Below are 25,204 nucleotides of genomic sequence, written 5' to 3'. Positions count from 1 at the left end.
GAACGTGTCGGAATTCCAAGTCTCGTTGTTTTTTTTTTCTCCACCGAACGTAAACCGTGAATAAAGTGATTAGCCCCGAGTAAAATCGTGGTCGTTGATAAATTCCGATCAACGTCGTACACCCGACACGTAAGGATCCCGGAACGTGAAAGTTTCATCGGCCAGATTTGCCATGAAAACGGAAACTGGAAACACGTGGTATGGTCGGGGGATCGTTTGAGAAACGCTGGTTCAAAGTGGCAGTAAAGGGGGTCGATGCACTCGGGGGCCGAGAAAGGATCCACCCTTAGACACGCGCAAACGACGTTCACGACGGATATCCAGCAAACGGTCGCGCAGGAGGAGAGGGCTTGATCGATGAAATCTGTCGACCGGATCACGGAATCGGCCTGCTTCTCGCTCCTGAGAAAACCACCACCACTACCCGCTGTGCCCTCTTTCCTATTTTCTCTTCTTTTCTTTGCTCTTGGTTGCCGGTCTATCGCTACGTTATCTTTTATCGCTACGTATTTACCCTTCGTCCCGAGGGTGCAGCGCGTGACATTTTCTATGTTTATTTTCAGTTTCCTCGCAAACCCCGACCGTGACACTTGTACTAAATATGTCGTTCGTTCGCGGTAGCGTGCTCAAAGCGAAACGAATACCGGATAGCGGCGAGCGCCGGAATTAACGACACGTCCGACCTGACCAAAGGAAAGATTCCGAAAAAAATACAATTAAAAGCGTTAGAAGGAATCGAAAGCGGGAAATTGCAAAGGAGGTTCGTTCGCTCGCGTTCCAAAAGAGCGCGTCCAGGAAGGAACGAAAGGGCGCGTCGCTTGGCTGCCGGCGAATCTGCCGAAACAGGAGAAAACGAAACGAAACGAAACGAGAATGATTTTCTTTGCGCGACAAAAAAATCTTTAATTGGTGCTTGGCGAGATTGGAGCAAGGTGTTCGATAGCTCGTTTACGCTTCGATAAATGAGAATTGGACGATAGGATAGGCCAACTTGTCTCGTAGGCGCGACAAAAAGTTTCCCGGCGAGCGTGTTTCTGTCTCCAATTTCTTTGCCAAGTTTCGGTAACTTTCCTTTCGTTTCGCCCGAGCAAAGCGCACTCTTTGCGAAAGCAAACAGAGAACCAGTCGCGAAGCCAACGGCTCCGCGATATGCTTGCTGAAGATTCTCGGTCGAGGTTATACGTAGCATGATTTTTAGCTGGCCAACCTCGGAGCCAACCGATTCCTCGACCCCCTCCCTATTGCTGCTCTATATCTATCGTTCGCTTACGTTTCATTAGGTCCAAAGAACCTAACGTTTAATCAGAGTACATATGTATTAGGGAGCAACTACTTTTGGAAGGAATTTTAGAACAAATACTAGGAACACGGTTGTTTGCTCGCTGGCGAATCGATAAGGATAATTGTTGCCGAGAGAATTGCTTTCTTGCCGCTACCGTCGTAAATTTATCGGCGAGAAACGTAAAACGTCCGGATAAATAGTAGAAATCTCAAAGGGTATTTGGTAATAGAACGAGCTCGAGTTTCTCGGAAGAAGGAAGCTAATTAATTACGAATGCAGCGCGTCGGTGTCCAAGTTTACTAATTACTTTAATCGATCGACTGCAACGCACCTCCTGTCGAAACGGCTGATCAACGCTCGCTACTATCGCGCCCCTGTAGTTACGAACGTTCGTAGTTTGTTGGTTACCGGTTGCCAACCGCGTCCTACGCGGACAATTTTTTGCAACTATTTTGCAGGACCACGGAGAGAGAAATCTCGCGGTTTGCCGAGACGAGAAACTCTTGGATGAATAAATCGCGGGGCGTGGCTATCTTCGGTTCGAGTCGAAACCGTAGTAGGCTCTCCTATTATACGAGACAGGTTTTCGAGCTTTTTTTTCGCGCGGAATCGAGAAAAGAGAAATTCCAAGCGGCGAGATAGTTTCGGCGGTAACGCGCAGTAGGAAAAACGATGTAAGGATGCGATTGAAAACGCGACCTTGCTAGGTTTCAAGCGCAAGGCCAAGCAAGGGGTGGTTTTCGCTGTTCCGGTGCGAGTCGCATCGTCGAGTGTGTGTCGTTCATTCGTCTGCCAAGCGCTTTCATCCACTCTCACTCTTTCACCCTTTTACCCTTTTTTATTCTTTGACGTAAGCCTTTTGTCCCCCAGGATATTTGCGGGGCTTTGTTTTGTCGACGGGCTGCGTACCGGCTTAAACATACGCCGCTAATGGCACGGGACCGAAGATACAAAGAGGCTTGCTTGGATGCCGACAAATGTTTATTTATAATTTGACCATGGTCAAGAAAATAACCAGTGGATCGACACCGGACCAGGGATCGAGCTGCCGTTCGAGTCTATCGTCTAAACGAAATAACCACGTTCTCGATCGAATCGATTCGTCGAGTCGGCAAGTGAAATAATTTACAGGGAGAATTCGGCAAATCGGTCGTGATCGTGCGTGTCTCTGATTAAAGACGAGCTTATATACCAGGCGAATATAAATATCGTTTAAACCATCGATTCCCTTCGGATTTCCTCCGATTCGGACCAGACAACGGTGCAGGTCACTGCAATGCGGCTGATGGTGGCAGTTGGTCAATAGGCAACCAGCCAATTCCGATCGAATCTAAATAAGCCCTTGTGCCATTTTGCACGGTCAGCTCCGAACTCGGAATATAGTATATCATTTACGAAGGAAGCCCTTCCTGCGCACGAACAACTCCATGAAAAATAAACGATCGACGATTCTCGGCCGGCCCTCGTTCCCAAGATCGGTAAATCATACTCGAGCACCTAGATATATCCTTCTTCGACTTACACACCCCTCGTCCTACCGATTACACTTGTATCTTGTTTGAACCAAATTCCACGGTAAATTGTTCGTTATCGATCCGCGACGAACGGACGTTGAAATTTAGCGCGGGTGTACGATACAAAGCGTTCGTGGTTTCTCGAAGAGACGACCTACAGATGGCAGCATATATCTTTTCTGGGTCGTGAATTATTCCAAGAATACTCGTACTCGGTCGGTACCCGGAAAAATGACTCGAGACCCGCGGTTCTCCGTCGAATACAATTAACGCGAGGCACGACGCAACGTTCGTTCGATGCGATCATAGACGACTTTACTCGTTTCGTAGAGCGCGACGAAATGGATCGGACGTTTCGACCTTTTTTCCAGTTTCACGAACCACGGATCGGGAAAAGAGACAAACAAACAGGTGCGTTTTTTCGGATAGCTGCTCGAAAATGTAAACCTCGTGTATCGTTTTGTTGGATTATTCGTCCGTCTGCCTGTTTCAAATTCTATTCTTAGTCTAATCACGTCTTATCGCTGCGCGTGGTTACTGTTTGCGCAGTTACTCGTTATCGGACGTTACCTTTATTTTTCGGATCGTTACCTCCGATTCACGCTCGTCTACTTTAACCGTCGTTGTTCGTTACTCGAGTCTATTCGATATTAATAACGAGTAGCCACTCCGAAAACTCGGCCACGAGCCATCGAGAAATCGAACAAGCGGCCCCAAAGTACTTTCGATGTCCTAAACGAATTTGCTGATTTCTTCACGGCCGAACAAATAACAAGCATCGCGCGCGATAATTTGTCTTTTCTGTTTGAAACTCGTCGAGCTAAGGCGGAAACAGCGAAATGCTACGCAACGCGATTGCTTCCAAGGACGATCGTCGATCATACGGTTGGTTTTCACCTTCGCGGTAAGTTTTACCGTATCGACTGCGATCGATAGCTAGCTGCATCCTCGACCGTTGCAATAATCTTGACCATATCTTATCCGGATGGCGCCAGCTCGTAACAGAGACACCGTGGTGGTTTCCGATTAAACGATATTTTTTCTTGGTGTCCGGGAAAGACCGAGCCGCGTAGTAGCAACGCTAGCTCGAACAGGGGATTGCTTCTTCGTCGTCCAGGAGCAAGAAAGGAAGCCGCTTGGTCTAGCAGGATCGATAAAAGCCTCGTCGGCGAGGAAGCGTGCAACGGACCGCACAACCGAAACGCTACGACGGGAATCGCGAAATAATTTAATCGGTCGTTACTTTGATTAAATTTAGCCCAACGCTGTCGTAAATAATGTACGGAAAACATCTTTCTCGGGGCAGAAACAAAATTCCATCGCTCTACACTCTGGGTTGTGGGGGGTTGTTGAAAGTTTCTGTTGCGGTTCGTAACTCGACCTCGATGTGAACGCACGATCTACTGTACTACTCGTAGGATTCGAATAAAGGCATTTTCCTAGAGTCCCGTGTATCAAAGGAGGACCCAAAAATGTTTCGTACAAAAACTGAATAAACAAAGGTTTTTACTTGCACCCCGGCACTGCGTTCGAGAAAAGGATATTGTAAATATCGATCGTCCGAAAGAAAAGGGAGACGTATCCCCATGATAAAATAAATCGTTAATTTTTTTCAAGGCCGGATCTCGACCCAACAGCGTCCGTATTTACACGCTGCGCTCTTTATCCATTCACCTTTTCAATTATACGTATTACGCCTATGTGCTGGCGCGAGAGCTACGGAGGAGGAGGAGGAGGACGAGGTGAAAAGGGAACCAGGGGGAGAAAGTACGATCCAATGAAACCCTAGATGGCTCGAGAGCGGCGTTAAAACCACCCTCTACGAATCCCAGCGGCGTTACTAACCGATTACGCGACACGCGCAGTCACAATATAGGTCAGGGAATGCAATCGTAAAGCCCGCGGCGTTCAAGGACGCAAAGTTGGCCGCTACTCATTGTCAGCCTTTTGTTCGTCGCAAAATACCCACGCGCGCTTTTCGTCGTACGTCGCGAACAGCCGATCGATTGGAAACGATGCGACGCGACGCGACACGACGCGACACGACGCGAAACCAAAAAACGACGGCACGCGGCGCGATTTCCAAAAATCTGTTAGGAAAGACCGGTGCGCGCAACACCGAAATAACGGCAAGATAACGCGCCGGCATCGATTCGCGTATTTTTAAAGCGATCTTATCGACGTTAAACACGCGATCGTTCTTGCCACTACGTACACAACGTAGTTACGGGTACACACGTACGTATGTACGTATAGCATATCGCGGTTTTTCACGATATCGATCGTGACTCTGAAACCGTTTCGCAGCTAACGAAACGCTGCTACCCGGTCTCGAGTTGTCCTCAAACCGCGATCCTTCTCCTCGTCCCTTCCGTTCCACCGACTTTGAACGCAAACTAGACTTTCTCAAAGGCTGTTCGGGGGTTAGGTTTCGGCACCGTTCGAAGCAAACTCGCTCAAAAGTATAAAATGGCTGCACGCGGGAAGGGTACAGCGCCGCGGCTTCTTACTCGTCGCGTCGTCGTCTAGGTTACATTCGGATTTTCCGAGACTTGACCTACTAGTGCAGTTTAAAGTGCCCCGTGCTGACACTTCCAAAGATGGCGTCGTCGCGAGCACGCCCACTCGACGGAGCCTTACAATGCCTCGAGAGAGGTTTTTGTTCTAGAATAAAAACCTGTTCACACTACGATGCTATCCTATCGTACTCTCGACTCTACTCCTCCCCTTTCAGCCGCCAGGGATTTTCTATACCGTGATACAAGCAGGCATTTTTCTTTCGGAATCTTTCGCGCCCTCGAACGCGATCGCAAATACTTTGCAAGCAGAGATGATCAACAACGGACCACCGCCGACTCGTTCTCGTTCTCGTTCTTTCCAAGTCGTTGAAAAGTTCTTACTCTGGTCTCGAAACACGCATCCTCGCTGGCGATCGGTACCAGGTAGCAACTCGTGCTACGAACAACCTACGGGATCGGACGGAGCGAGACAACGAAAGACCGTCGGATTTAACTCGGCGATTTACAGCCCCCAACGACTGTCGACCTTTCTACCTTCTACTCGGTATCTCCTAACCGGAAGTTGTCGGTGCGATCTGTTCTCATCCGTCTAACGGATCGTTATCCCCGAAGGCGCGGCGTTTCGATCGTGACCGGATTTTAATTGCGTGGGTAAGGGTCTGCGGCGAGCTAAAAAGAAAAGACTGTCTCGGCGAAGACCGCCACGGACATCCCCCGACGAGAAACGATAATTACGCGATACAATGAAGTCGCCGGTCTGCGGAGGTGTCACCTTTTGCGACGCTTCTTCTGCATTCTCTTCGACGCGACGGCCGTCGTCGTCTCGTCTCGTCTCGTCTCATCCCCCGAGCTTCCCTTTGCCGGTCGCGAACCGATAACGAGAATATTGCCGAATAATAAGTCCGTCTTGAAAAGATTCGGAACTCGGTATAATGGACGAAGCCGTTTCTCATTACGAGGAACCTGCCTGTCAGGCTGCGTCCCTCGGGAATACGCTGATGGACTAAATTATAAGACGCTCGTGTACAAAACCGAACGCAACAATGTCCCTACGACACCATCGAGATGCTGTAAACTAGAATTATTTCAGCGACAAGGTTTCTCGATAAAAGTATCGGTACTCGAATTGAACAGGCATCGGTATAGAAATGTCTGTGTTGTTGCAAAGATACTCAAAGGGGACTAAACGATAAGCACGAAGGGAAATTTGTCGGTATTCACGGTGGAGGTTTTTCCTAGGGGTAGCGAAGGTTTGGTCGGTTTCCTTTCGAGTCTTTGGGCACACGGAGAAAATTCGTCATTCTCCGAGAGTACCGTGGAACCAACTCCCCTCTCTTTGTCGTCGTCGTCGTCGTCGTACGGTTTCGGTGTGGACGAGCATCGGGAAGAAGAGGCCTCGCTGTACCACCCTTGCCCTTGACTGTAAGCGCGAGAATGCTTGTCTGAGGGTTCCCGGAGTTCGCAGACAGGGTGGGTAGACGGGAAAAAGAAAGCTAGGGACCAAGGGACGAGAGAGAGCGAGCTGCGAGACGCTTTCTTGTTTCGCTTCCGTCTGAATCTTCGTTCGCGCCGCGAGCACGCGAGCACGCGAGCCGGACGCGTGGATAAAGTCGCGTAGAATTTCAACGCCGAGGATAGAACAAGTTCGGCGCGTACAAGTGAGTAGCGGAGTCGCGTCGAGTGGAGGGTGCCGACAAGGGCCGAGGTACGTTAAGTGGTCGGCTGGTTGGCTGTTCCGCCGTTAGTCTTGTCTGCCGAATAGTTGGCTTCCTTTGCACGGTCAACCTATTCGATCTCTCTGTATCCTCTCTTTTTTTCGCAAACACTCTTTAGCCAAGGAATTTTACCCTTTCCCAAATACGACCACGAATATGTAGACTTGTTGCGCAACTTGTACATAATTGACCGACGCTATAGTAAAATCCGATTAAAATTTCCTCCTTGATAGCTATTTTTCCGAATAAATTTATTTCTGACCCCGTTTAGGTATTTTCTCTCGTGTACGTATGGTGTGCGAGCAAGTACAGCGCCAAACGGTACGCAAGTAAGAAAAGACAGAGCCATCGAGGAGTTGCTTATCAGCGTAGATTAGTAGATAATAGATAGGGAACGTTCGTAACGAGGTTTATTAACGACACGTGCGGCTGGTTTGCGAATACAGCGGAAGAAAATTTTTCGAGAGTCGCAAATGCAAAAGAAGAGAATGCCGAGTCTCGTAACTTCCAACTTTATATCGCGTTTCGATCGTTCGCCTTACTACTTGCTACCTACGTAAAATATGAAGATATTCAAAGTTAACGAACTTGTTGTTGTACCGTTATACCTAGTAATTAGATTTTCAAGTAAAATAAACGATTTTAACGTTTGCCAGGGTAACTAAATAACGGATATCTTCCGCGCGTAATAGGAACGGCGAACGTAACGATTTATCGTACAATAAGTTATACAACTGTATTCGATAAGAGCGAACGATAATTGTAAAGCGTACGGGGTTGTTATGCAAACTGTCGTGCTGCGTGATCGCGTTGGATGGTAGATGGTATATAAGCGATACGACGGTGCTGTCGTAAAACCTGGCGCGTTGCAGGTTCGACGAACGACAGATTGAAACGAACGTAACCGTTCGACGAGACTCCAGCTTCGAAGCGTATTTCTTCTAAACTCTCCACGAGTGGTGTATACGCGTCCAACGATCGGATTTCAACGTTTCCCGGCTCGCTTTACCCGGAGACATTTTTACTTTCCCGCAGCGAGGATCGCGTTGTAAACCGAAGGGGTGGATCCCCGTATACGCAACGATCCGATTCCACCGAGATCCTCCGGTGAATTCTTAACGCATTCCCAGCAGCTGTAAGCTCCCAAACGAACAAACGACGCGTCGTATCGTCGGAGAGATTCTTCGGATTTTGCAATTCCGAAGCATCGAGGCGCGACACGTTCGAGACTCGGAGCTCGTCGACCGTCCGACGACCGGTTCAACGAATCGGCCGCGATACCATCGAACATAGTTCCTTCGATTCGTGTGTACACAACGGTTTCAAAAAATCCTCGACGCTTACCTTTCACCTGTTTCGGGGTATCCGCGGCGCCAGTTCGCATGATGTCGCTCAAATAATGCTCCAGGGTTCTCATACTGTCCAGCGGCGAGTTTCCATTGGCCGTCATACGATCCTGCAATAATACCGTAAAAATACTTGCGTGAGTTTTCTCGCGTCTCTGTAACAAACTGAGAGACAGATGTCTGCGCGTAAAGTTGCATAAACGTTTCTGTCGTTACGCGATAGAAATTGGCATCGCTCGAAAACCAGTTCGAAACAGTCTAGAACGAGCGAAACGAGTTAGGCTCGTCAATGTCCGAACAACATCGCCGTCGACGCGTTCTCGTTATCCGCAGCTTCTATAGAGCTTGCGAATTTTAATCTTTCATCGAGTCCACTATCGTGCACGATCGAAACGAGCTTTCCTGCTCGAGAAAAACCTTTTGAAGAGAGACGAGCGCCTCGATGGAATTGCTACTTGGCCGGCAGCGATGTCTTGTCGCGCGAGGGTATCCGGATCGGTCCGCTGGACGAACACGAGCGCGCTTACAAGCAACAAAGAAGGACGAGGGCCGAGGAAAAGGGTCGGGAAGCGAAAAGAAATTGGCAGAGAGAGAGAGAGAGAGAGGAGGCTGTGCGATTGAAAATAGCAGGAAAAGGACGGTAAAAAGAGAGACGAGAAAACGTCTATAATAGCGAACCACTCGAACTTGATCGGAACGAAAGTTGCAAGCTATTCCATAATGCATCCATTACGTATACGCTGCTTGTATTTTCGATTCGTGAAAATTGCATGCAAAAATTCCTGGTTGACCATTTCCTATGTATTCCAAGTGTTTATTTACCTTGTTCTAAGAGGAATAGTTTATCCATTTACTATTAGACAGAGTAACGACTAAAGGAAGCGAGGTGTTCTAGAATTTGATCGATGTCGTCTATTTGCCGCACTCCTGGTGTCTTAGAGTACGACCGAGGCACGAGAGCAATAAACAAGCGAGCGAATGAGATGCAATTAAGCTACGGAGACAGTTACGCGACAGGCAACGAGACAGAAACCGCGACAGTTAGCTGGGCAATACCGCGTTGTTCGATCGAAAAAGGACACGCGCCCTGGGCAAAGTAAATCGGTGAAACGAGCTAGGAGAAATAAAGAACCACGGAAAGTTCTTTGGTAGCGATCAATTGAAAAGGATGGTTGACGCAACGAACAATTACGATTGCTATCGGTCGTTGTCGTAGCTGTACTCGTATAAGCCGAGGGACATTTTCGACCTCCCGAGCGTGGATGACCGATCGCCCGACCGCGCATCGTCCTTTACTACTTGCCGCGGTCTACGTGGACGCGACGGTTCTCGCGACGGTTCTCTCTCGACAAGACGGATATCTACAGCGTAATGTCTCATGACCGTAGACCGTATCTTGTTACTTTTTAGTCGAGACGGGAGTACAGAGAAACGATTCGAGTTTGAGGTTTATTTTTGCGTTTCAAGCTCCACGAGGTTCCCGCGACCTATCGTTCGAGGCAAAACGAAATGACCGTGACACTTATTCCTCGGCGAACGCGCGAGGACAAGAACAAGGATGCCGAAATGGTTGGAAAGGATAGGAAGAGGGTGGAGGATAGAGGGTAAAAGAAGCCGGAGGACGGGGGCGAAAAAGGAACAACACGTACGCGCGCGCTAGCTCGATGTCGGATAATCCTCCCCATCTTTCTCGCAGAGGCACGAGCGGAGGTGTAAAAGGTAGAGCCCCACCTTCTTCGTTTTCGCGTCTTCTTCGTGCTGCTTGCAACCCCTAGGCGTTGTTCTCTTTCCACCCAGTTGCGCGAACCATGGACTCTCTAACCCCTCTGTGTTCCAACCCACTTCCCCTTCTCCGGATTTCGCAAACTCGTTCGCGCAAGCGTGACTCGCACACCGCGGACCAACACACGCACACCGTCACCGGGGCTAGCCTATTTCCGCGTAGGAGCGTGTCCGTGCGCGAGCCTCGAGCACGAGGCAACCATTTCCCTCCCTCTCGCGGCATCGTTCCGTTTCCGTCTAGCTGGAGGCACGCTAGAAAATCAATATAGGGAAACCAGGAAGCAGCGGCAGGGCGTCGACAGCAACCTCTGTGCAGGCTCCATCACAGTATCACCCCTACCTACTCTACCCTTCCACCTACTATTAACATTTATATTTATATTTTCTCTTAGATCGCATTAGTAATTTTCTGCTGGATAGTGTCACCGTATAAACTAAAACACCCGGTACTTGGACAACGTTCATCCTCATCTCTGATATTAAAGAATATTTTTAAAAAATGTATCGATATATTTTTTAACGAGCAAATTCATCGCGTTTGCGAAACCACTTTCCGAGTATACCGCTCGTGCTTGCCTGTACGCGAAGCAACAAAGTAAAAGTAGAGGGGAAAGGGAAACGAGCGAACGGAAGCCCAAGGAAAAAGAGCCGAAGAAAAGGAGGCGAAGTTTACGTCGATAGCATCGAATACTTGTATTACGTTATGCTCTCGACGAGCATCGTGGCCCAGGTCAAGAAATATCTATTCATCCACCTGCTCTGCCCTCGTCACCCCTTACCTATCCCATTTATGTTTTCGCTCTTCCCATTTACGCTTCCTTCCTATCCGCATATCGATTCTACCGGTTTACGCGAACAACCGCTTCCCGATTCTCTTCTACGAGCTCGCGTTCGTCTATTCGGTCTCTCGATTTCTTTCGCGCGTACATGGATTCGCGCTCGTTACAATTTTCATACGCGGCGATTCGTTTCGCCGCGTTGGACGCGTGCCTCGATCGGACAATAGAATCAGATTGGCGATCGTGTTTATTACATTTTCTACCCTGACAGCTTCGTCAACGGTACTCGCGGCACCGACACCTTTGGCTAGGCGGTTGCCACTCCTCTTGGAGGAGGTCACTGCGCAAATTTCACCCGGGGAGGGGGAGAAGAGCCGAGGGACGGAAAAGTGGTAGGGTACCAGAGCGCTAGGTATGTACGTATTGAGTGATGCGGAAGAACCAGCAAAGGAAACAGCAGCACTCGTGCGCGTATTCGATATAGCCGAGCGCGAAACTAAATCATTTAGCGTCCTCCTAATCTCCATATACCCAAGAATCTCTGTACGATGTTACTTTTGCTCTAGCCAGAGTATGCATCCACATTCTGCTGGGCACGTTAATCTAGAAATCAATCTGATTTGCTTGAAAGGACGCAGCGTAGATATTCGCGATATGCGGCATTCAAGATCGGTCGACCCGTGCGCATTGGCTTGTGCACGATTATGCTCCTCTCTTGGCGAAACTACCATATGTAGGAATCGATAGGTTCGAGCACGGACGAACAGGCCCAAATTTAATCGTTTGTTCCGAGTTAAAAGGAACTGTCTAGCCAACAACCTACGTCGATGTTCTTCGAACGTTTCGTCAAAGTACCGATCGAAATATAGTTGTAAATATTAATTATAATAAGAATTATTTGTATCGCGGGAATCGATAAGAAACGAGGGCTCGGGTATTCGAGTCCACGATCTTGAAATTATAGATTCCTTTTCCGTGGAAACGGGGGCTCGTCGAACCAACTTTTTTGTACTACGATGTTTGTACCAATTCCACTGTAATTTCGGACATTGGCCCCAAGTGGCGACTTTTGGTTTCTTGAACGAATCATCCGGGAGGATCGAGTAAAAGTGGTTGGTAAAAATGTGGCACGGCGCGGCCATGCAGGAATTTGTCGCGTACAAAGATACGCGGTGGCGGTAGCAGCGGTGCTGGTGGAGGTGGTGGTGTTGGTGGTGGTGGCGGTGGCGGCGGTGATGACCCAGGATTCTGCGCTATACGGTTGCAAAGCATGTGCCCGCAACGGGATTGGCCCAGTTCCAAAGTTTGCAGCTCGTAAAAAGCAACGGCATCCTTTGACCGAATTCGATAACCAGAAACTAGATTCGAATTGCGTGGATGCTGGGGTCTAGTCTTGGAATAATCGTCGCGGTGAATTTGTCAGTATGGTCGTTTGTTTAGAAGTAAAAACGGCCGGCATCGTAAAAGTTGTCGAAACAGCCGATGCGGATGAAAAGTAGGAGACGGAAGACACGACGGAAAGAGATGGTGGCGAAATAAGAGAGAAGAGGGCTCTAAAAGGGGTTGTTAGCGGGTATATGCGCGTACACGTATAGCCATTTTCGGCTCCTCCATTTCCGCAGATCCCGTCGGTCTAGACGCGACCGTTCTTGCAGTACCAGCCGTTGTTCTACGCGCGTTTTTGTACTCCTCGAGTCCCTTTATTTTTCGCGCGACGCACCAGACACGCACAATCCACCGCACACCCCATCGCTCCGCTAAAGCGCGTCTCTGTTTTCTTCCAACGAGTATACTTCACCGCGATATATTCGCGCGCGGAAACCGTGGCAAGACAACATTCTGAAAGTCTTTCGCTCAGAAATGCGTTAGTTTTTTTTTCCTTTCGAGCAAGAAATCGAAACCGCTCAACGTCGATGAGTTCGGTTGCGACAGCAGCGGATCGTCGCAACCTCGAAGGAAGAATTCGCAGTCAGCTGGAAAGCTGGATTCGCTGACGCGACGGTAAAGTGGTTCGATCGCGGAATCGAAAGGCGGTCGAGGCGGAATGAACGCGGTTTCGCGAGACGAATCGTCGTCATGGCAGGCAACGCGAGGGTGTGGAAACCGAACACAGAGAGCAGAATGGTGCGGTGCGGTGCGGCGCGGTGCGACGCGGTGCGACGCGAAGCGGAGCGGAGTAACCTGGATCCCGAGGCGTGTGCGGAAGAAACGATTCCAGCCGGCTAGCGCGAACTAGGTCACCGTTGGTGGAAGCGCGGAGCTACAGAGGCCGAGGAAGGGAAAAGGGGTGGCGGAGCAAAACCCAGAGGGTGGATGCGGCAGAGGGGCGGAGAACGCCGAGCGCTGCCGTCGCTGAAAACTATCCTTTCACCCGGTTCTAGTAGCCGTTTGTTGCAAATATTTCCAGTCCCATCGAGAACCGATCGAACCAGCCGCATCGTTGCGTTTACCCAAGGTTACGACCAGGGTGTACGCTTCCGATCGCGACGCGTTCGATCCGCCGTTATTTATGCTCGTTAAGGAACAGAGTTCCGTACGCTTGAAAAAGATCAATGGCTGCCGCTGCGATCGCAGCCCAGACCGCGAACAATCGTAGCGTGTCGAAGCGTCGCGCGTCCTACGTCGTATAACGCAACCAGCCGACACCGTCATTCACTGTTTGCGTTAGGAAAAATGTTGGATCGTTAGGAAAGTTGCCGCGAGGAGTGGTCAATCGCGTTAGTCTGGATTAACCAGGTCGAATCGTACGCGTGCCATTGATCTTGTTACGAGTTTTAAGCGAATTACGGTAAGGCTATGCTTTCGATCGCTCGCTACGGCGTCCTTCGACTTTCCCTCGAATACTACCCTTTTTCTTTGTCGGGTTGAGAGACGGTTGGGAGATTCGATCGACGAATAGCAAGGAAACCTCGTGATAACCGAGCGGATCGATCGACTCGCCCCGTACGAGCCAGGAACAACGTAGGATTCTGCGACAGCGGGGACCAGAGGCGAAGCAAGATTTCGAGAATCTTGGATGGATAACGCGCGCGTAACTGCCAGCTCTGCCCGAAAAATCTATATCGCGCGAAACTGGACTGACCTATAAACCTCGCACCGGCGCGGCGCGGCGCGACGTGGCGCGGCACAGACCCCGATTCGAGTAGGAATTTCTTGAAAAACTTTTCCCGTTGCTCCTTGTTTCTGGATTCGCGCGCAAGAATCGACAACGCGGACCTAATTCGTGACGCAACCACGATCCATGCAGAGATATGCTATTTTCTTCGTTTAGTGTCTGTTTCAAGGCCGAATTTACGCCGATCGACCAGACACCGCTACGCAATTAACGCTTAGAACCGCGCGCGTGCCTCGCTGCTCCCGTTCTGCTACAAACAATCGCACGATCATTATTTATTTACTTATTTACGGGAATTGGTTCCTTCTCAAGGCGAAGATAATAGGAACGACGTAATGGTCGCGTCTGCTTTTGTCACCTAGACCGATGCAATTTACTTTTGTTTAAAATTCGTTGCCTTGAAACCGATCTTTCAAACGCTGTGGTCCTAAAATAGGAATACGCATCACGGTTAATACTCGATGCGCTATCGTTGTTGAATATTTCTCTCGAGCTCGTTCAAGTACGTGCAAACGTCTTTAACGACAACTATCTAGAACTGATTTGCTAATCAGTGGGTGTTACTCCGTTCACGATAATAATTGGATCCGAACGGATAAAATTTGTTGAAAATAAAATGAACAGGAGCGAAAAATTAGCGCATCAACGAGTATTATTTCGATCGAATGAACTCGTACGGCGTCTTACTGTTCGATTAATGCGTGTAACTTGACGCTGTGTTCAGATAACGGTTGCCCGTTTCAAGTGCGAGCTAAAATAACCAGTTGTATAGTGTTTTCCATCGAGACAGTTATCTTCCGCTTCTCTGGAGCTTTCAATTCGCGACAGCGACAATTACCGTGTCTTTATTTTTAACGCCTACTTTTAGAACGGTTCGTATCTGGTACGCCGCAATCGGCTGGCCCGTTACCAGTTAATCGTCTTTTATCAATTTTCTCGCGTGCTTTCCTAGCGTATCGCTGGCTTTCGAATACCAGATGCCGCTCGCCACCGCCTACATTTCGATATACCTAGCGCCTGTATTAAATAGCAACGATACGGGTGGACTTTGTCGATCGTTGCACGGCTCGAACAATTGGAGTTTCGCGGCGAAAGCGCCGGGGAGAATCGCGAATAGCGATAGCTGTAACCATGTCGTGGATTCGCAAAAAACGGTTGCAATGGTAAACGAGCTGGTGGTCGATGCTCGGCGCTCGTGCCGCGTGGCAAACGTTGTCTGTGTTCTATGTACATATTTCGTCAGAGCCGCGCGTGCACGGAGGCCCGTTTCGTAACGAAATACATACCTCGACGACGATGTGTAACGACGCCCGGTGCGTCAAGGTAACGCCAATAAAAATCTTTATCTTCGCGCGTCGTATTTTTTCGAATCGATGTTGTCGTCGAACGAGATTGTCGCCGCAAACTACTTTAGCCGCCGCGATCGAACTACGCGTGTCCAATAGCGTTCGACGTACGTACGTACATACATAAAATATAAAACCCGGCGAGGCCTAGCCGCGAAACTTTCCAACGGATTATTATTACATTCCCTTTTCCCGAGAACGGTCCTAGAAATTAAGAGTAACGGGAAAGGCATGATCGAGCAGACGAGTCGAGTAATTTGCGCCGGTGGTCGATCGGTTTGCTCCGACTGGCCAGCCAGAGCAGAGTGAAGCGAACTGGCCTACTGCACCGCACGTGTCCCGATTCGCTTCCAAGGTGAACGACGACCGACGAGTTATCGGACTTGGAGCTCGAGCGTTTTTTCGCTTCGTTGCACGCTTTTCGCCGATCTATTTGCCCGCGCGAGCTCGTTTCGATCCGCGGACTACACGGCTACCTTCCATTATCCTAGTACGTCCCTACGTACGTATACTTCCACGAAAGATCGAATCGACGCGACGTCGACGTTGACGTTAAGGCCTACGTCCATCGTTCCGCACCGTCGCGACGTTTCGCGAGCTAAAAAACCCAATACTTGGACGTTTAAACCTCTATAAAATTTACACTCTACGAGTCCAATTCTATTAAACGATTTTTTCATTATCGATAACTATCAGTACTTGAACTCGGTGTTCCGATTCTAGTTCAATAGCATTCGCAAGGCGCGAAAACTTTTACAATATTTCGAAACGAACGCGTTAATTTCGTGCATACTGGAACGTTTATTACGATTGTTTCCTGCTCGCTAGAAACTCGGTTTAATCGTGTCGATTTTCACATCGATAGATAAGCAGGTGCGTATGAAATTATCGATCCATTCCGATACTTGAAAAACAAAGCTATTGCAAAAATAAATGTCAGTCTTATCGTAGCATGATTTTCTGTCGAGCTTACAAGTTTCGCGAATCATTGTGATACTTCCCTTTTTCATTTCCGCCATGTTGAATCAGCCATTTTGAATTTATTCGATGCGAGTTTATATTCGTGATACCTTTCGTTAGAAATTTTATTATATTCTTACGGGTTGGTAATCGATTCTCCCGCGTGCCTCGAGGTTCTCATCGAGGGCCGCGTTGCTTTTCTCAACAACACCACCATTTTTAACGTTTCTTTTACACGCGACGATACGAAATTGTTTTTTAAATCAAACGACGTCGTGCGAGTTAATATACTCTAAATGAATCTCGATAGAGTTTCGACACGGTACGTAACAAGGTCGACGAGGCTCTATCGCTTCCTAACGCGTTAATACTTGCGTATTATATTACCACGTAATCACAGAGAACCGCTATACGTTCCGCGATACGTTCTATTTTCATGTACGGAAAGGGTTAATCCCGTATATCGAATTCGATAAATCGATAAGAAATAGCTTGGTTCGTTACGTACGCAGATAATTTTTACGCGCAATAGAGTACGGCGTCCCTTTGTTACCGATTTCGTACGATTCGTTGCTCAACCTTGAAATTCGTGGCGAGATATCGTCGTTAATCGGCTTATCGCGTCGACTCGGTAGGCGAGTTGGTAGAGTACTCGTGTCGATTCTTTCCTTCAAGAAACAACGCGCAATTTTCTCTCGTAATACATTGTACGTGTCCAGCTAGCGTTTCGAAGGAATCGCTGATCGAGAGAGGTACGACTCGGGTAAAATTTTAGGATCGAGCTGAAAACGATATCCGTACGAGTGCTCGAAGCTAGGCTGTCTGCATTTTAAACGGGACGTTCGACGCAACGTCGCGCTCGCGCCGACTCTAGAAAGAATCGTTTGTTTTCCAACTAATTGTTCGCCCGTGGTGCGCAATCGATTCGCTAACGTTAAGGTTAGCGACGTCGATAAACCTGCCGAGCTACGTTCAACGTTGTTTGACGCGCGGTAACGACCGTTACCGCGCGCAATAAAAATTCTATATCGTATTTTGTATCTATTTATCGATAAGATCGAGGAAATAGCCAAGCATCGAACGAGCTTATATCGAAGAAACATGAAATTGATTTATCGGACAGAATTGAACGCCTCCGTGGATAATTTGTCTATGAACAGGCTACGATACAGAAACTGGCTGCTACTGGCCAGAAAAGAAAAAGAACCTTGGCGTTGGTAAGGAGTTGCAAGTCAGATAACGAGTAAAATCGAGCCAACATCGCGTCAATATTCCAACAGGTAGAAAAATCGACGATAAAGCGGTGGAATTGTGTTTATTCGAGCGATAAGCGCGTAAACGGTTAGGAACGGATGCGCAAAGGGCAGGAGCTCGCGCAACGAGATCCACCGCCGTTTCTCTCGGACAGTATGCAGGTCTATTTTCGACAAGTGGTTAAAATAGCTGGGCTTAAACGTCTGCTAGACACTGTTGGAGCTGCTGCGTAGGAAAGGAATTGGGTCAAACGTCGGTGGGAAAATAAGTATCGGAAAAGGTTTTCTCTTTTCTAACGGAATCGGGACACGTTACGCGAGAGCGCGAGCGAGCGCGCGCCCGCGCACCACGATTGTCGATCGATGCCGATTTCCCGCGTATCGCGCGCGCGTTCGTTTAAAAATCATCCGCAAACATTCGCGAAACGTCAACGATAATTTATTTGTCGGATCGCGCGTCGCAAAAGCAACTACTACGCGGAACTAGAGGCGCGATAGCGTCACGCCCTAATCGGAACGAACGGAAAAAATGCGATTCCAAGTTGATCGTTAGACGCGTGTGCGTAAGCAGAATGTTGGATCGGACGAAAAGGAAAAGTACGCGCGTAAACGGGAGCAACTCGAACCGAGACAGAAGAAACGGACGCTCGAGTTTCGGAGCCCTCTCGAATATTCGACGAACGGTGTTCCGTTTAAAAACGACCGTGTCACAACGTATACCGAGCGACTGTTGAAACAGCCGTTGTACCGTCTAAATTTAAATGCAAGTCTCGAAGCAGTTGCATAACCTGGCATCGAGTGCGTGCACCAACCAAACTACGGAAGTTGGAGCTACCGGTGTATACTTTTTCGACGAGAGTGCACGATTACCGGTGCGGCTTTATAACGTAGCCTTTACCGTGGTAGCTGGTCAACGATCGATAACGGAACACGTCGGTGTAAAAACTCGGAGAAACGCTTACGTTAACGCGTTCGAGCCAACGACCAAAGGAACATACATTTCCCTCGGTTTTCGCGGTGTTTCACCGAACCGAGCCAACGGAACGGAAACAACGGGAAATGGAAATTGTAGGCGTAGTTTAGAAGTCGACCGGTCGGCCGGTCGACCTACCTGCTGAAACGGTGGCAACTGCAGCAAGTCCTTCTCTTCGGCGGCCGTAACTTCGAACGTGGGCGCGGGTTGGGGCGCGTATATGTTCCCCTTTCCGGGGTACGAGGTACTCCTTCGAAACTTTACCGGGCTGATGCAAGACGGATGAGCTGGTGGCCCCGGGTGACCGGGAAACGTCGGACTCGGTTTCCTCCCTTGGAGTCCAGCGGCTACCGCAGCCGCGGTTGCCGCGTGTAAAGACGAGTGCAGGGGAGGAAGATTCGACACGGATCTGCCGCGATTCCACGACGAGAGTCCTGGATTCGCGACCGCGGTTGCTTGGGGCCCGGCGCCCCATTGTTGAGGCGCTTGAGGCCCACCCGACCAGGCCACGTATCCTTTCCCAGGAAAGTAAACGCCTGGATGTGAGGTGGCCGGAGGCTGCTGTTGTTGTTGTTGTTGATGTTGCTGCTGCTGCTGTTGTTGTTGTTGCTGTTGCTGCTGCTGCTGCTGTTGTTGTTGTTGCTGTTGCTGCTGCTGCTGCTGCTGCTGTTGTTGTTGTTGTTGCTGCTGCTGTTGAGCCGAAGAGACCTGAAGACCGTGTCTATTGATGGGCGCACCAGCGTTCCCATGCTGTTGCGGGAAATTGTGACTAGCCGTGATCGCGCGTCGCGAACCCGTGGACACGGCGGACCCGTTCCCGGCGAACAAACCCGCCGGACCGCCGGTCGGAAAGTTCTGAAAGGCGGCGATGGATCCGTTGACGGGCAACGCGTGGAGGCCCGTGTCGTCCGGGGCGGACCACAAGTTCGGTACTCTGCCGGGATCGGAGAACGCCTGAAGACTCGAGCCGGTGTTGCACGCAATATCCTTGACGACGGAGGAGGGCGTCGTCGACGTGATAGCGATACTCTCGACCTCGACCGCGTCCTTGGTCTTCTCTTGTCCAGCCACCGTTTCCAGGCCGCTGCTCGGCGAGAGCGGCGCGGGCTTGCCAGCGGCTTGTTTCTCGATCAAGAGGTCGTCCTGCATCGTCGACGTAGTCACGGTTACGGCGTTGTTGGCGCTGCCGGTGGTACCGATCGACGATTTCGTCGTGGAGGACAAGGCGTTCGAGAAAAGACTCGTACCGCTAAAGTCCCCCATAAATCGTATCGACGAGGATCGAGGAGCTGCTGCTGCTGCTGTTTCGATCCTGTTCGGTGTTTTCCGTTCGACGTAACGCGGTCCTTCCTGCCGACACGAACGTCGTCAACCAGCCGCGACCGGAGCTCGCGAGACACCTATCGATCCACGCTGTACGCGTAAAAACACCCACGAATCCCGGAAGCTGTGCAGACTACGCCGATATTTCGATCCTCTCGTCCCGACCGGTCTTTGCTTTTATCCTCTTCTCGACTCTTTTCGCGACCTCCTCGCCAACCTCCAAGTCGATTAAATTACGCTAACGATTCGTCACCCCCGGCAGCGTAACTCGGCAGCGACTTTGCTTCCGTAGCATTCTCTTTTGGTTATCGAGAATCGTCGACCAACCGCTCGTCGACGTTCATCGCGGCCCGGAAAGTTTCACGATCGCACGATACCCCTCTCTCGATGATTCTCATTCGTCCCTGGCGTGCATACTTTTCTTCTCGATCGATGCTCGTTGCTCGGCTAAATCCGCGAAACGCGAGCTTTCGCTTTTCAGCGGCCGCGCGGACAACCGGACAACCGGATACAACGGAAAGTGGCTCGGCCGCTTCTCTCGTCGGGGTTCGCGCACTTGGCGAACTTAGTCGGTTCGAACCACGCTCGAGATCGTTCTTCCTCGTCGCGACACTACGAGTACATCACTGGACACAGACTGGCGACGAAAGGGCCGCGAACGTTTCGGGCACCATCGGATCTTACCGCGAGAAGTAGCGCGCGTGTACGTCGATCGCGACCGTTTCCCGACCCGGTGGCGGCGATCGGTGGGTTGCTTTTCTCGCTCGATCACCGCGAACCCGACGAAGCGCGTCGACGCGCACACACGGACCACCGTACGGACACTGCTGTGCGCGACCAACGCGCCAGTTAAGCTGACCGACCTACCAACGATAGAACGCCCGAGCCAAATTTCTACGCGATCCCTCGCTTGCCCGAAATTTTACTCGTCCGACCTACCGCACCGTCTTATCGGCACCTCGCATATTTAACGCACTAGTTACGTTGATGCTACCGCTGATTACACGGCACTTGCTCTCGCTACAGCTCAAGCTCCGAACGGTCGAGCGTAGCTGGTGATTCGCGAGCCCTAACCCAGACCCGTCGTCCGGTCGTACCCGTGAATTCGGATGGTGGTTGCTGGTCGAGCAACCGGCTGACTGTCCGCGTTACCTGGCTCCACTCGACGGGGCGGCTCTCGATCAGAGGCCAGCAGACCGCGATTCGACGACGCGGCTTCGTGGCTCTGCGTCGCGGCGCGTAACGCGATTCGTGCGTCGTGCCGACTTTTTGAACACTGTGCCCGTGCTGCGGCCCACACCATACCAGCCGTAGTCTCTCCGCGTAGCCGTGCACTCGGCGATCTTCGGCCCGCCGCTTCGTCCTCGTCCACGTCCTCGTCCTCGTCGCTGCTGCGTCGCGCGGCGACGTCGCTCACGCACGCGCGTTTCACTTCGAACCGCCGCCGCCGCCGCCACCGCCGCCGCCACCGCCACCGCCACCGATACCACCGAGAAACCACCACCACCTCCGTCGCCGACCCGCCGACCAGCCGACCCGTCGACCCGCCCCTCTTAGCCGCCCTGATACCATTCCTCCGAATCTCGCCACAATTTTCAACCACGCGCTTCGCTTCGCCTCGCCTCGCCTCGCCTCGCCTAGCCTCGACATGCCATACCTTCCTCTTTCGTTAGTAATTTCCGTTCCGTTACCTACCGACGAACACCTTCCACCGTTTATTTCCATTTAGATTGCGGCAAATTACCTATCAGATAAACCTAATGTGCGATACAAACTATGATCCCAACCACCACGAGTATCGTCTCCCATCCAATTACGAACGACGTATAAAACAAATACAACATTCGATCATTCTTTCACGGCAGTGAGCTCCCAGCTACATTCTGCCCTCTTACCATGTCGCGTCCAACGTTATCGATTTCGAATGGAACAAGATTGTAACGCTATCAGCGATTAAAACTAAAACTAGGTATACCGAGAGTTATTCGATAATTTCAACATAACCGAGGTACATATTTGAACACACCTTACATTCAATGGATTTTTTCAACCCATTTTTCTTGGGTTCTACGCTTCCATTACCATTTTCGTGTCACTCGCAACATTACCAACAGAAGTTCACAAGTCATGAATTTTTAAACATAGAAACAGCACCTGGGCGTGTACATGAACTTATTAGTCTGAAAATCCTGACTAAAAAAAGTTGTTGATTAAATATAGCTAAACGGTAATTTTTATTTAATTTTTAGTCAAAAAGACTCGACTTGTTGTATCAAGTATATCAACAATAAAATACATTGATATTGAAAAATATCATTATTTAAGAAAACTATTATAATTGAAATTTGATATAATTGAATTTACTTTCAAATTTAAATATATTATTGAAAGAAATTTAATAAATAACATTATTTAAAAAATTCAACGATCCATAATCGATTCTGTCGTCAAAGTAAATTTCTAAAAAGATGAAACTAGTATACAATACATGTTACTTTGACTCGAAAATCGATCAGTCGCGAAATGTCTTCTTCCACATAAAATACATTAAATACGATCAATATTTAAGAATTAGATTAATGTTATTAAAATTACTGTACAATTACATCAAAATTTTATAATAATCATATTATGTAATATTTATTTATAACATTAAAAAACGTGAGTGTAAGAAGACCCTAGCCTGCACTAAAAAGATATGAAAATTTGTGTTACTACTCACGGGTATTGAAAATACCCGTGGTCACTCGACTCGTCAAAAATATCAAGTATATAACTGGTCGTCAACCGTGTTGATTCGGATCTTTCATCCTACAACATGGTTGAAGACCAGAGGAACATAAATGCATGGGACTCACTCAATCGTAGAATGTAAATGCTCGTATGACGATGTGTTGACCACTTGAAGTCATCAGCGAAATCAGCATTGGTCCTGCTGGTTTACATGCTCGCGAATTAGATGGCGGGATGAGGGAAGGGCCGATGTCTCGCGAAGCTTGCATTACGAATCCAAGGGATGCCTTAGGTAGAAATCGCAGATACACGACTTACTAGAACAACGTAAATACCTTGACTTTAGAAACATATTGATGGATGGCGATTGTAAAAGAAATGCAATAATATCGTTTCATCGATACCTTCTCCGTACAGAACACTTTTGGCGGGAATGCAAACACCAGGTTTATTATAGATTCGAAAAAAACCTATCGAGGTTGTTACTTTCGTAACTCCATTTTGATTAACTATTTAAATTACTACACGTTTTAAACTCGATCGATGCAATACAGCTTAAAATATTGTCGTAATATTACAACTTAACACCCACCCTCTAACGAAACCCAAAACGGAATACCGCCAAAATTTATCCGCGATGCAACGCTTTTCCTGTTAGCGATTAATGAAATTACCTAGTTTGCACAAGATCCGATTAAAGCATTTTCTTCACCGACGACTTTATATTATTCTATAATGAGAACAATCTATCACTTTCGTATGAGAATACCTAACATTTGTATGCACCAAGATGGTGGCTCCTTACTCCTACTCCTACTCAATGACTACTGGATTCATACTGAGTACCTAGTCAATACAACAACTATTGGATAAATCGCAATTTCAATTACCTACTTATTGCTGCGAATTAAATTAATTACACAAAATATTACATTATTGTATCTAAAAAGAAATTATTTATAATTATTTTTCACGCTTGAAAACTTTTCCCACAATTTACAACGATATTGCGCAATATTATTTTCCTATTTTTCTTTCGAATGGTACATCATGAATGATACAGCCATCTAGTGACCATATGTACGAGTTGAAACGGTTTCTGATAGCATGCGAAATAGATTATTACTAAATATCGCTTTAAATTCGATGTTAACAATTATTTTCATTCTTCTGCATGAACAAATATAACAATTGATCGACAACTCTAAGTAGATAACATGACCCATCGTGTATCCATACCCCATTGCCAATGTAGTAAGTCAAGGAGAGTGTCGTTACTTTAAAGCGATGAATCAGTGACTTTGACGTTTCAAGCAATAGCAAGTATTGTAACAATTAACATTGTTGTATCTTGCGTTATTTCTTAATTTGACAAAATGAACAGGATTTTTGGACGGGCTAAGCCCAAAGAACCGTCTGCAAGTCTTACCGATTGCATCGCTGGGGTATGAATTACGTTTTGTCGTATTGTCATCAAGGTTATATTACAACTTTTATAATTTAAACCGTGCATGATTATTTAATATATTTCTTCAAGGTTGACAGCAGAGCAGATTCTGCGGAAAAAAAGATAGCAAAACTTGACGCAGAATTAAAGAAATATAAAGATCAAATGGTTAAAATGAGAGAAGGTCCTGCAAAAAACGCCATAAAGGCTAAAGCATTGCGTATTTTAAAACAACGAAAAATGTACGAATCACAAGTAGATAACTTGCGGCAACAGGCATTTAACATGGAACAAGCAAACTATGCCACTCAAACGCTAAAAGATACTCAGACAACGGTAATCACCATGAAAGAAGGAGTGAAACAGATGCAGAAAGAATTTAAAAATCTCAATATAGATCAAATCGAGGTATATAGACTGAAATTATTCTTTTTAAAAACTAGTTATTTGCTTTGTATGTTTAATAATACGTTGTGCAGGATCTTCAAGACGATTTGGCGGACATGCTACTACAAGCGGACGAAGTACAAGAAGCAATGGGTCGTAGTTATGGTATGCCAGATATAGATGAAGATGAATTAACTGCTGAATTAGAAGCCTTGGGAGATGATTTGGGTATAGACGAGGATTCGAGCTATTTGGATGATGCCATAAAAGCACCTAGCGCTCCTGATAAGGAACCTGGCACTGCTTCTGTGAGGAATAAGGTTTGTATTTAAAAATAGATTTTGTTCCTAACGATTCTTATAATTTCATTGACAGACACATTTACTTCATCTTGGAAATTTCTTTCAGGATGGTGTATTGGTCGATGAATTTGGCTTACCGCAAATACCAGCCAGTTAAAACAATATTAAATAGATTATTCGATGAAAACAAATTAACAATATTTACAAATATGCCCAAAGACTTTAGGTCCTTGAAAGACTTTGAATTGCTTTTTACAAAATGTAAACACAAGCAGCTTCCAAACTATTCGAACTGTTGGCAAAAACGTGCATAAATTTTAAGTCTTTAATAACTAACATGATTGCGTTATTGTCATTGGATAAATTATTTTTATTCGATTATGTTTTTCGTTGTAAATATATATGAATCGAATTAACGGAATAAACTT

The 25,204-nt window shown here is 48.0% G+C and overlaps 2 protein-coding genes across 2 annotated transcripts in view; one reads left to right on the top strand and one right to left on the bottom strand.

The window, feature by feature from the left end:
- Positions 1 to 21,282, bottom strand: part of LOC122396150 (cytoplasmic polyadenylation element-binding protein 2-like) — an 81,842-nt gene extending 60,560 nt beyond the window's left edge. Inside the window, exons 1-2 of the mRNA XM_043394299.1 lie at positions 18,723 to 21,282; positions 8,375 to 8,486 (exon numbers count right to left, since the gene is read on the bottom strand). Of these exons, the coding sequence (XP_043250234.1) occupies positions 8,375 to 8,486; positions 18,723 to 19,847 (1,237 nt within the window). The 5' untranslated portion in view covers positions 19,848 to 21,282. The remainder of the gene's footprint in view (positions 1 to 8,374; positions 8,487 to 18,722) is intronic.
- Positions 21,283 to 23,723: 2,441 nt separating this feature from the next.
- LOC122396063 (charged multivesicular body protein 5) lies at positions 23,724 to 25,151 on the top strand. The gene is made up of 4 exons (XM_043394169.1): positions 23,724 to 24,085; positions 24,178 to 24,495; positions 24,567 to 24,794; positions 24,883 to 25,151. The coding sequence occupies exons 1-4, from the start codon at positions 24,017 to 24,019 to the stop codon at positions 24,931 to 24,933; spliced, it is 666 nt and encodes a 221-aa protein (XP_043250104.1). The 5' UTR covers positions 23,724 to 24,016; the 3' UTR covers positions 24,934 to 25,151.
- The last annotated feature ends 53 nt before the right edge of the window (positions 25,152 to 25,204 follow it).

The sequence above is a fragment of the Colletes gigas genome, unplaced genomic scaffold, assembly GCF_013123115.1.
Source record: "Colletes gigas isolate AHSC1104 unplaced genomic scaffold, ASM1312311v1 Colletes_gigas_Sc00007, whole genome shotgun sequence".
Taxonomy (NCBI): domain Eukaryota; kingdom Metazoa; phylum Arthropoda; class Insecta; order Hymenoptera; family Colletidae; genus Colletes; species Colletes gigas.
This window is presented reverse-complemented; position numbering and strand designations above follow the sequence as displayed.